Raw genomic sequence first — 12,323 nt, 5'->3', positions numbered from 1 at the left:
TACAAAGTGTCCCAAAACATTGAATTAAGTCTATTAATATTATTTTACGGTTTTCCCAGAAGATGTGCTGCTTTGCTATAAGGTGTTCAGAGTGGTTTTAATAACGTTAAGAGTATTATTACTAAGAGTTTTTTAAGGAATTTGTTGCAACTAGATGCACGTTCCCACTTTGTGTCCAAGAACATCTTAACCTTAAGCGTGAGCCTCACCCTTGCTGGGCATAAATCACCCTCAAGCCTTCTGTCAAACGGCTTAATTACTTTTAGCAGGTGGTCCTTTGAAACAGCCAGCAGACCCTACAACCACGCATCATAATAGGAGCTCCGCTGAGAACACTCTGAAACACACAGCGCATATTTTTTTTTTTTTTTAAATGAAATAAGCCATGTTGCAATTTTGGTTTTATTTTGATTAATTAAGCAGCTCCAGTGTCATGGTAATAGCGGTGTACTGTGATCCCATGAACCTTTGTGATCTCAGCACACATCATTCAGCACTGGCACAGGATAAATGCCACAACTACGTTAAAGAAAAGGCTCAGTGTATTTTGAAGGATCTCTGGTTGCACCGGAGATAAAAATATAACTATAAACTTTAGTGCTGACTAATCAATGATTTCCAGCAGGTGTTGTCACAACCCAGAGGAAGAGCGTGGGAGTGTCGCATCCCGCTATAAAAGACTGAGATAGATTCATGTGGTAATTGGCGTGGAGCCAGTGAAGGTCATGTTAATCCTGCAGACCAATTTATAAGATCAAATAGGATCAAACAGACCCATTCATTTCATGCTAAAGTCAAATGATTTTTTTATTGTTGTTACGTGTTTGAACAGATTAATCCTGCTCTGAATTTAGTTGGAATCCCTGATGCAATGAATTTAATCACCCACAATAACAACCATATAAATGGAGGAACTAAGAAAAATTAGCAAAAAAAAAAAAAAAAAAAGTCATAACAGTAGTTGACCGGTATATATCATATCAGCAAGGATGATAGGATGCTATCAGCTGATTTTTGGAAAATCAGCCGATATAATTTTTTTTCTTCTGCGTTGACCAATTAGTTTTTCTGTTTGGCCATTTAGTGTCAGAAGTAAGACTTTTATTCTGACAGCCATTCTCCTGTCTTCATTAGTTTGATATTTGTTGAACTTGTTGAACAGTTCAGTCTAATAAATTATTAACAGAAATATTAAACATGGAAATAAATGGTATACGAAGAGCATTATAGTGTTTGACTTTCCATTATTATTGATACCGCAATAATGCTTTCTCAAAAACGGTTGGCGTTCAGTGAATGCACATTTCCTTTAAGCAAGTCTTTGAATTTTTAATAAATATTTAATTCCACAAACATTGCAAACAAATCTTGCTGTTAGATGTTCTGAAGTGTGCATTTGTAGTTGTTTTTAATTTGTTAAAAATTCAGTTGAGTCATGATAAATTCCAAAATCAGGAAACTGCTATCTAAAGTAAAAATCATTATTTAAAAAATAATAATATTAAATAAATACAATTATGTGTATGATACTTTTTCTATTGTTTTTCCATTTTAAAATTATTTCTAATTTAGTAAATATTATATAGTTATAGCCTAGTATTTATTTTTATTGCCATCAGCATCTAAGGCTCTCTTCATGGCAAAAAACAAGAGTTGCAAGAATACAAATCACAAATACAAAACCAAGCAAAACAGTAAAATTACACACAATTGTTTAAATTAGCATATGATCAAAATGAAATCTGGTAAAATCTTACTAAACAAGTAAATATTATGTAAAATAAATATATATTTTCGTTACATCATGTGCTATTAAATCTTTAAAACGTAATCAAAACGTGATACATACCTGACGGCTTTATATTGGCCATCAAAACTAGTTTTTATTACCAAGTACTGATTTTCTTGGAAGTACCATGGAGAAATATACAAGTACCATGATACTTGTCATTAATTATTTCCAGATATTACTTTAAGCATTCCATAAAAGCAGGCTAATATTAAGGAATGATTTTACCAATATATAATTGCATTGATATTTATTCCAAAATTAGTTATTTATCAGTTAACATGAAGACTGAAAAATAACATCCTGACAGTTAAGTGTCCAAAAGTGTTGCTGGACATTAAAATGAATAACTTGATTCTCATCTGATCCGAATCACGTCCACAAATAAAGTAATGTGGATTCAACCTGAAACAATACATTTGATTTGAATTTACCAGAACAGGTTGCCAAGTAAAATTGTTCTTGATTAAAATCAGATTTTACGTGTGCTGACATAGCACGGTCCTAAAATACCGGAATCTATTCTGAATCATGTCCATGAATGAAGTGATGTGGATTAAATCAAGCAGTCTAATCTGTGCTGCTAACACAAACTATGGCGCACACTTTAGCACCTCCCTAAACTCACTCCAGCAGGACACTTTACAGGCTGTGTGAGAAGTACACAGTCGGACAGCACACATGACAACACGTTATGCGCCGTATTAATCACAGAAATCACCGGACTCGAGCGGTTATTAACGTGTTTAATCTGTTGGAAGGACTTGTTGACTGATAGTTAGCTGCTAGCTGCTAGCCGCTCAACTCAACGCTGACACGCACTTCATGTGTCCCCCTGCATTTGTTTAAAGCGAGTCCCTGGCTCATTACAGAGCTGATGGTGTGATTCCCAAGTGTTATTTGGAGGTCGACCATCTCTCACCTCTTTGGGCACAAGCTGCTTTTCTTCGCTGGGCACCATTTCCATCGGATCCTCCAGCCGCGGTCCGCTGTCAACAAGAGCTCTGCGAGGCGCCTCGGGACACCATTCTGAGTGTGTTAGTTAAAACGAGGCGATGTCGAAGAAACAACTTTTGGGCTAAATGGCCGTTAATCCAGCTTAATCTGTGTTACTTTCTTTCTGCTTGGACTGGAAACAAAAACAGCAATCAATGGAGGAAAAATGGCCGCCACGCACTTTCGCGAGACTTCACATCAATCTGCGTCACTTCCGACAACACTCTGTGTACGTCATAAAGCAGCTGAACGCGTGAGCTGGCTGTTAGTAAAGTGATAATATTGTGATGTAATGCGAGACTCTGCATGATAGTTATGAAATATAAAACTTGTCCTGAGAGCACACTTCAACTTCTCTCGATTAGTATATAACTGACCTTTGCATTCATGTAAAGTTATGCCAGAAGACTTTTATTGTGTTCATTTCTTTCCCAACACTGGAATTTTAGTTAAGAGGACAGATACATAAAATAAAATAAAACAAGGAAAAAATTGTGTGCAAATGATTGAAAAATAAATAAATGAGACAAAAACTGTGTGTGTGTGGTTTCCCAACCTTAAAATAATAAACTTTTAATAATTATAAATTATAAAAAGGTCCATATACCTTATCACTTATTATATTTCTTAATATTTTGAATTAGAATCTGGTTTTATATTTTCTGTTTTTACTGTAGTTTTAGTTAACATTTTAATCATTGTGTTATTCTTATTTTTATTTTAAAACTGTCTATATATTTTTATTTATTTTTAATTGATTTAGTAATTACGGTTAAACAAAAATGTTGGGACAAGATTCTTAAGATTTATTTTATTTTATTATTGAATTATTCCTTATGGTTTGCATTTTATCTTCATTCATTATGTTTGTAATGTTGAAATGCTGCCTCTCTTGTTTTGTATATGAATAAATAAAGTTTGATATAATGCAACCTATATAAATACACAGATTTGTGTTTACCTCATCTGAAAAACAACTTTTGTTGTTGTTGCTTTTTTGTTTGTTTTTTTGTCAAACAATTGATCTCGACAGATGATAGTGCAAAATATTAAAAATGGTCAAAATTATTTGATTGCGAAAAATCATGTAAAAAATTGTACATGATACCATTATCCCAAAAAAAGCTATATTATTGCCTTGAAAAACAAGCACTATAAACCTGAACAAGTTTCTGTTTAGCGTTCCTCTACCAATCGAGTGAATAAAGAGGACACATCATACATTTCCTCTGAGTGTTTCAGTTTTAATGAGCAGCTTAATGACAGGCTGTCATTTAACATGCACCGTGCACATCATGGGATCAGGTATTCACAGATGTATTTCTTCTGACTGCGACAGACCTCGTCGTGCCATTTCCCCTGTGCTGCCAGTGAGAGCGCGACGCAGCTCTCTCTCTTCCCTCCGGTCGGCTCTCTCTTGGAACGATCCCAGTGGAAGAAAGTGACAGGCAGGCTGTTCACGTCCACATACTGGCCTTCCTTCACTATGTCTGTTATGCCGATCCAGAAATCTTTGGATGCGGGTGAGCTGCGTTTGACATAGTCTGTGAGCTCGTCGTTCTGGTTGATGTCTCGAGGTATGGCCAGGGTCCCTCCCTGTGCGATGCAGTCCTCGTTGGCCTCATGGTAGTGCTTGGCCTGCTCAGAAAGCAGGTAACACTTCCTGTGGGCTTTGATGCCACGCAGGCAAACTGAAACATATAAAAACACATGTACACTGGTTTATAGCAGTTTCACACATGCCTTACAATGTGTATATCAAATAATTAGTGACAAATATATTGCTATAGTATATTTATTTATAAAGCATTTTTACTGGTACTATATTAATAAGACATATTAGCTTTCTTGCCATGTGCTAAAGACAAAGCACTAACCTGCATTATATCCACATCTGTCAAACACCTAATGGTACCATTTTAGTCCTTCATAACATTCATCTAGTTAGGGATCAAACCGGAAGCCTCTCCCATATATAAATGTATTATATGTACACTATCGTTCAAAAGTTTGGGGTTGGAATTTGTTTTCTTGGTTTTTGAAAAAGGTCACCATGGCTGCATGAATTTGATTAAAAATACAGTAAAAACTGTATTATTATTAAATATTATTACAATAAAAACGTTTTTCTATTTAAATATATTTTAAAATGTAATTTATTCCTTTGATGATAAAGCAGAAATCATTCTAATATGCTGATTTGAAACATTTCTTATTATTACTAATGTTACTGCACTGCATAAATTATATTCTTGTGAAAACCATGATCCATATTTTGTCTGGATTCTTTGACGAATGAAAAAACAGCTTTTATTTGAAACAGAATCTTTAGTAATTTTACAGTAGATCAACCTGACAGTTGTAATATTAAATGTCTTTACTGCCAATGTGTTTTATGCATCCTCCTAGTAGTTTTTTATTATTATTATTTACATTTATAGTTAGTCATTTAGCAGACACTTTTATCATGACTTCCAAATGATGACAACAGAAGCAATCAAAACCAACAAAAGAGCAATGATATGCAAGTGCTAAGACAAGTCTCATGTTCAATCAGTGTTTTTGTAAGATCAGCCTGATAGTTTCGACCAAATAGTTATTATTAGTACTTCTGTTACGATTTACATAGTCCCCACTTTGTCTTAAAAAAGAAATGGAAAAATGCTCTTAAATCACGCTGTTTGAAGGACACCATATAAATACATTCCAATTTTACAGTAATAACAATAAAAGTAATAAAAAATAATAAAAATACTAAAAAATTATCTTTAGTAGTAGTAGTCGTCATGGTAGTATGAAATAATATACTTGTGAACTGAATGTTTTTGGACATTTATTGCAAATTGTTTAAAATTCAATGAAAACATACTATTTATTAAATTTATATTAAATGCAATGTTAAATTTAAGACTGCTTTTTTGACCCACTAAAATTAGACTTAAGTACATCTTCATATGTAATTTCATAATTACTTCTATTGTCTGTGAAATATGGATAATGTGTACTACCGTCAAGCATTTAAGGCAATTTAAAATATACTTTAATCATATATTTAAAATGTATCGCAATTTAGAACAAATCAAATATATGAACTCATTTAAACATCGAATAACACTGCAGTTAAATTATAATCAAGTACACAAGCTTTATGTTAGGCAACACATCAAAATAAGTGTATACTTCTTGAAAGCACTAAAAAAAGATTATGAAAACGTAAAGGCTATTTTAAAGTAAACCTTTTAATTTGACATTATAAGTGCACTTTTTAAAAGTATACCTAAGTGTGCTAAGAAACATTGTATAAAAGTGTACTCTTTGTAAGTTCACATAGGTGGCATTATATTCCACTAATATTATATTATGTGCAAGTAGTTGTATAAAAAATACTTTTAAGATTTGAAGTGCACATTCAATATTAAGCGCACTTCTCTTTCACAGAGACACTTCTGATGTCAACTTTCATTTGTTAACAATATGCGGTGCTGCCACTTCTGGTGTGAAACAGGCATTATATTAAATAATGATCTGCAGCATAAGCATGCTTTTTAAATGAAATAAATTTTGTATAACCTGTTTGCAGCGCCTGCATCTCTTTCAGGGAATTGACTTCCTGCCACAGCTTATCAATCTGTGTCCTCATGTCCTCATCCTCTGTCGCTGTATCTCAACAGAAGAATGACACACCAGAGGTCAGATCAAATATTCAATACATTACAAAAGCTTGAGTGAATCTAAGAGTTCTGAAGGATTTGATGCAATTAAGGAAAAACATACAGTCCTGAGATAAAAGTTACCTCTCTGTCGAGCTGGAACTGCTTTTTTGGAGCGAGAGGGATGGCCATATCCAGACTGGAGGACACTAAAGCAGATCACTAACAGCAGAAGCCGAGACTGTGCCATGGTCATAGACGAGCTGTGCAAATCACTGGAAGAAAGTGGACAAGTCTTACAGTTTTCTCCCTTTTTTACTCTCAGGCGGTGTTTTTGTGTACCTAAAGGGAATTGAAATGCCCTCAGTGCAGTCACAACAACCAGTCCACTGTTTCCAGCCATTCATAAATATTTACTTCGGAAGAACATGAAATTAATTTGGGTGTTTACCCATTCATAACCCAACAAGAAAATGCATTCACTACCACACCTTATGTGTGGCATAGATTTTAAAAAGTCAACTTTCAGTTTTTCAGTGCTTTGTAAATAAATTCCTTGCTTTTGACCAGTTTGTTCTAAAGAAATGTGAAAAGTGATTTATAAAAAGTAGATTTTGAAGCACATTTTATTATATTTACATAGCATTCTTCTAATTATAAATTATTTAAATGTACTAATAAATTAATTAAATTTGATGAAATAATTTCCATTTTTAAAATAAATTTTTTAATTTGTTTTACTTAATCATAAATGTTGATTAGGTCATGCTAAATAATTTTATTTGATCTCATATGTTTTAAATTAATATTATTATATAAATCAACATTTAATTCATCGAAATATTACAAATAAAATTCGAAAAAAGTTTTTTTTAGAATGTAAAAAAATATTAAATTTTATCTAAAAGTTTCATAAGATGTTGATAAGATCATTGTTTAATTTAATCAAAATTAAAGATTCATCTATTTTGGATCATAAAGATCAATTACACCAAGTATTAAACAAATTTGTTGCATAACTTGTTCATAAACACCTCTTGAGGATATGAATAGCTGCGCATTGATTTGAGCTGGAGTTGGAGACAGAGAGGGGCTGTTGATCAGGGAAGGAAGTCCAGTTCAGAGCTCAGTGTTCTCAGCTAATTTTAGAGCGTGATGCTGTGAGATGGAGGGAGTGGAGAGATTAGAGCGGGTGTTGATTAGGGTGGTGATTGCGCAGTGGATAAGACACATGCCTTTGGTGTGAGAGACCCGGGTTCGAATCCACTGTGAGACACCAATGTGTCCCTGAGCAAGACACTTAACCCCTAGTTGCTCCAGAGGCGTGCGACCTCTGACATATATAGCAATTGTAAGTCGCTTTGGATAAAAGCGTCAGCTAAATGTAAATGTAGAGCAGAAAAGAGCAAACAGCCCAGAGGGAATATCTTTTACTGCATGTCTTTGAAACACATGACATGTGCCCTGCAGATCACCTAAACTACTTCTCATTTTCAAAAGAAAACGATTTTGACAGATACATATATATGTTTCATGAGGATGTAGCGCGAATATTAATATTTTGAATGTACTGCATGAATGTAATTCATGCAATTACAAAAAATAGGGACCGAAGCTTTCAAGCTGCAGAGAGCACACAAACTTATAAAAAAATATTAACTTGTTCATTGAAAAGATTAGATTTAAAAGAAGAAATAATTCAGAAATATCAATTTCATGAACTCTCATATGCTAAGGAGACTTGAGGATGTCAAAATTTTAAATTTCAGGTAACACAATACCATTAGTTAACGATGTTAATGCATTAACTAATATTAACAATGAGCAATACATTTGTTACATAATTTATTATTATTTGTGAATGTTATTTAATAAAAATTCAACTGTTTATTGTTATTATTAGCTGAGGTCCAGCAAATAATATTACAGATACAAAATTCAGTTTTAGTAATGTACATTGAATTATAAGTATTTTTCATTGTTATTTAATGTTAGCTAAATAGTTTATTTGAACAAACGGAACCATACTGTAGAGTTAACAAATTCAGCCTGTTCCTCACATTAAATAAAAATAAATAATTTAGAAATATGATACATATTGCTAAATCATGATACATAAATGATTTTATTTTTGTCATTTATGAGGCTTACAAGCTTCAATCCCAGAAATTATTTCAAATATTCATTTGGGGCAGGTAATCAAAAGAACTTTTTCAGAAAAACACTTAATTATTCTGGCAGATATTTCCATTACTGCAGTGACAGTCAGAAATCCATGGGAAAGGTCAAACACAATTTTTATCACAGCCATGTGTCAGATTTCTGAATAACAAACCTTGAAAAGGCCACTGACCACAATATTTTTAACTGAGAAGAACAAAGTGATGCTTTGTTAATTTCCTCAGTGCCATTTGAGAGTAACCTCTGGGGTTACTGAAAAAAAACAAAAAAAAAAACATTTGTGTGTGTCATGTTTCAATCAGTGTTACCTGTTCTGCAGCAAAATATCAGACAGGAGTCACGTGAAAGGTTATGAGGTTGATGTGCGGAACAACATTTTAATAAAGACCAACTAACTCTCCATATAAATGCTCTGCACAACATTTTATTCAGATTTCATGTGTTTGCAATCAACCACAACATAAAAGCATGTCTACAAACTAAAACTACACACAACAATATGCTCTTATGTGTCTTGAGCTGGGGTCTACTAACACATCAGAAATAATGCATTAGGAGAGTCTTTAAAGAAAACAATTGTAACCCAAAATAAACAGGAAAATGTGGAAAGATACTGTCAAATATGTGTGCCTTTCATATACTCACTCATGTACAACCAGTCTGATAGTCAAACAAGAAACAAGCAAAACACTTAATGGGTGGGCCTAATTAGAAAGAGGGGGATTGGGTTTGAAGTCATTATTATCAGTCATTTTTTGCCCATGTGTAAAGGAATAGTTCACTCAGAAATAAAAACTTGCTAGAAATTTACTCTCCTTCAGGCCATCCAAGATGTAGATGAGTTTGTTTCTTCATTGGAACAGATTTGGAGTAATTTAGCGTTACATCACTTGCTCACCAATGGATCCTCTGCAGAGAATGGGTGCCATCAGAATCAAAACAGCTGATAAAAACATCACAATAATCCACAAGTAATCCACACCACTCCAGTCCATCAATGAATGTCTTGTAAAGTTTGTAAGAAACAAATCCATCATTTAGGCATCAAGGTGTTTCCAGATAAAATACGATTCCACTCTCTATTCTGACGGCACCCATTCACTACAGTGGATCCACTGGTGAGAAGAGATGTAAAGCTAAATTTCTCCAGATCTGTTCTGATGAAGAAATAAACTACATCTTGGAGGGTAAGTTATTAGCAAATTTAAATTTTTTGGTGAACTATTCTTTTAATGTAAAGAAACAACTCAAAAAGGAGGAACACTGATGAGCACAAGTCATGATCAATTACTATCAGACTGGTTTTTATATACATTCTCTATAGAGGCAGCTAATTAATAATTTAGGAGGATTTGAAACATGTACCTTCACATATACACACAACTAACACAACCACAATTTTCACTTCTGAGGTAAATGTAAGCAGAAAAGAGTTTAAGCCACTCAACATATTTGACATTAAAGTGTCTATTCTCTATGAAAAACAAAAAGAAAAACAAACACTGACAAGCCTTCTGGTCCTCAGTGCAGATATGCGTCAAAAGGCACTAAGAATTATTTTTTTGTTGTTGGTTATTAGTTTGAAATTTAAAAACATGATGCTTAGCTTTGACATTAACATCAGAACATGTTACTGGTGATATACTGAGATAGTTCATCCAAAACAAAAGCATCTGTGTCATTGTTTACTCACCCCCTGGGCCACTGTATGGAAAAGAGCAGCATGAACAATCAGCAAAATATCTCCATTTCTGTTCCATAGAAAAAAGAAAGTCACACGGGTCTGGAATGACATGAGGGTGAGTAAATGATGACAGAATTTTAATTCTGAGGTGAGCTTTCTTTCAAAAGCATGCATAATACTATAGGGGTATATTACAGATAGTAGCTGATCATGACAACTCATTTAAATGTCCTTCTAAAGACTTAAATAATGTGATCTGAGATGTACCAAGAGTAACGCAGATGCTCTGAGCAGAAAAACAGTGCCACATTAAAAATGTGCGACCCAAACAATCACCTACAGAACAACAAGAAGCTCCAGCTGAATTATGCTTTTACCTTTCTTCACCAGTTTCAGTCATAAATACAGTCTCACTCTCACCTCCAGAACTGTCAGGAAACATTTCTCACACACACTTGTGTGTGCATCAGCAGTGTCCAAAATTAACCTGCCACATCTGCACAATGAATTGAGATCATTTATAGTATTATTTCTATTGAATGAAAACGGTTTTGTCCTTATGGATAAAATGGTTTTATGTAGGCATTATTTACTCACCCTCATGTCATTCCAAACCTTATGACTTTCTTTCTTCTGTGGGAGATGAAAGAAGATATTTCGAGAAATGTTTCAGTGATTTTTTTGCCTATTAGTCAAAGGTTACGAACATGCTTGAAAATCGGCAAAAATAAAATGCAAATGATCGACCAAAAAAATCTCAAACTTCAGAAGAAAAGTGCAGCGCTCACTCTGCAAACATACTTTATTTCTTCAAAAACAGAGATGTTTCTGCCAACTTCAAGGCCTTCATCAGACGTCCATAGCAACATTTTTCAAAAAATCAGCAAAAAAAGTCATACAGGCTTGGAGTGACATGAGGGTGAATAATTTTTTTGGTAGTGAATAATTTTTTATTGAGAGGAATATTTCACATATGCGCCATTGCATGGAGTTCTAGAGAAACAAAAAACTTTTCCTTGATAAACATTATATGGTAAATTGCCCATTGAGGTAAAAGTCATTAAAAGACTTAAAGTCACTTATATTGGACCTACGCGATGTATTAAATTGCAGTTCCTTGTAACGTTTCCAGCCACTGCTGCGTTTAATTTACTTGCCAAAACCAACTTTGACTTCCATTTGTCTCTTGGCAAGCATTCATTTTGGACTTTGACTGCAGTCATCTGTCAATCCACTGACTGACGGGGCCAAATAAAACATCCGAAAGGCTGCAAAAGGCTTTCACGAAAAGGCAATCCTACAGTAATGTTTTGGTCTAAAACACTGCAACAATTCAACACCGCACTAAGAATGGCACTTCAGTCGAACATTTAACAACACGCTTAGTGTTTTGGAGTATTTTTTGGACTGCATTGTCCAAAACTGGCAAAGATACACACAAACAACAGACGGAACACACACATACGTTTCACAATAACACGGAGCTCAGCTCAGGTTCATGATAGTCTCTGGATGAGTCTGGCTTCACTGAATGAAGGGCATTCGCTCTTTGTTGTCATTGTCTCCCTCTTGCTCCTCTTCTTCCTCACCTGCCTCACTGGTCTCTGTGCTGTCATTGGCCATCTGAAAGAGAAATCAAAGATCATTGTGTTTTCACACAAACTGACAGTCTCCTGCTTCTCAGAATGATCTGAGGTGCAGGAAATCTCTCAGGCATGCATCTCCTCTAGCATTTCAGAGATCTCAACAATTGTGAGGATTGCTGATATCGGATTGAACTAAAACATTCAACACTCAAATACATCTCAAATTCTATACACACATTATAACTATAAGATGTATAAATACCTTCTAAACAGAGAGAGAGAGAGAGAGAGAGAGAGAAAGAGAGAGAGAGACATAACTGACAACTACAATAATTATGTTTACTCCGTTCCAATCCTGTATGATGTTCTTTCTTATATGGAACACAAAAGAACATATTGAATAATGATAATAATAAAAATTATTTTCTATAGTGCCT

At 34.2% G+C, this 12,323-nt stretch overlaps 3 protein-coding genes across 6 annotated transcripts in view; all 3 read right to left on the bottom strand.

Annotated features, from left to right (window-relative positions):
* The window catches only part of LOC306874220 (ubiquitin carboxyl-terminal hydrolase 47-like), a 35,098-nt gene extending 32,103 nt beyond the window's left edge, over positions 1–2,995 (bottom strand). Inside the window, exon 1 of one of the 2 annotated variants that reach the window (XM_079424101.1) lies at positions 2,712–2,995. In XM_079424101.1, coding sequence (XP_079280227.1) covers positions 2,712–2,756 — 45 coding nt within the window. In that variant the 5' untranslated portion in view covers positions 2,757–2,995. The remainder of the gene's footprint in view (positions 1–2,711) is intronic. The other variant, XM_079424100.1, reaches the window with a different exon arrangement.
* A 1,016-nt stretch (positions 2,996–4,011) lies between these two features.
* Positions 4,012–6,716, bottom strand: LOC306868724 (tetranectin-like protein). Of its 2 annotated transcripts, none has more exons than XM_079415024.1 (3): positions 6,580–6,716; positions 6,356–6,448; positions 4,012–4,476 (listed from the first exon to the last, which is right to left on the bottom strand). In XM_079415024.1, the coding sequence occupies exons 1-3, from the start codon at positions 6,689–6,691 to the stop codon at positions 4,079–4,081; spliced, it is 603 nt and encodes a 200-aa protein (XP_079271150.1). In that variant the 5' UTR covers positions 6,692–6,716; the 3' UTR covers positions 4,012–4,078. The 2 variants fall into 2 exon arrangements, with proteins under 2 accessions (XP_079271150.1, XP_079271151.1); XM_079415025.1 differs by having other exon boundaries at positions 6,356–6,442.
* A 1,827-nt stretch (positions 6,717–8,543) lies between these two features.
* LOC306876032 (synaptic vesicle membrane protein VAT-1 homolog-like) overlaps positions 8,544–12,323 on the bottom strand; it is a 71,929-nt gene continuing 68,149 nt past the window's right edge. Inside the window, exons 9-10 of one of the 2 annotated variants that reach the window (XR_013784796.1) lie at positions 11,200–11,923; positions 9,022–10,399 (exon numbers count right to left, since the gene is read on the bottom strand). Coding sequence is in view for 1 of the 2 variants with exons in the window: in XM_079426923.1 (XP_079283049.1) it covers positions 11,825–11,923 (99 nt within the window). In the remaining variant the exon portion in view is untranslated. Of the gene's footprint in view, positions 11,924–12,323 lie in introns of both variants that reach the window. The other variant, XM_079426923.1, reaches the window with a different exon arrangement.

The sequence above is a fragment of the Barbus barbus genome (genome assembly GCF_936440315.1).
Source record: "Barbus barbus genome assembly, chromosome: 1".
NCBI classification, from domain to species: Eukaryota; Metazoa; Chordata; class Actinopteri; order Cypriniformes; family Cyprinidae; genus Barbus; species Barbus barbus.
This window is presented reverse-complemented; position numbering and strand designations above follow the sequence as displayed.

Coding starts and splice junctions, on each gene's coding strand:
- LOC306868724 (XM_079415024.1), bottom strand. CDS start 6,691: ATGACCATGGCACAGTCTCGGCTTCTGCTGTTAGTGATCTGCTTTAGT. Junction 6,449..6,579: donor AGTTCCAGCTCGACAGAGAG/GTAACTTTTATC, acceptor TCTTCTGTTGAG/ATACAGCGACAGAGGATGAG. Junction 4,477..6,355: donor GATGCAGGCGCTGCAAACAG/GTTATACAAAAT, acceptor TATATGTTTCAG/TTTGCCTGCGTGGCATCAAA.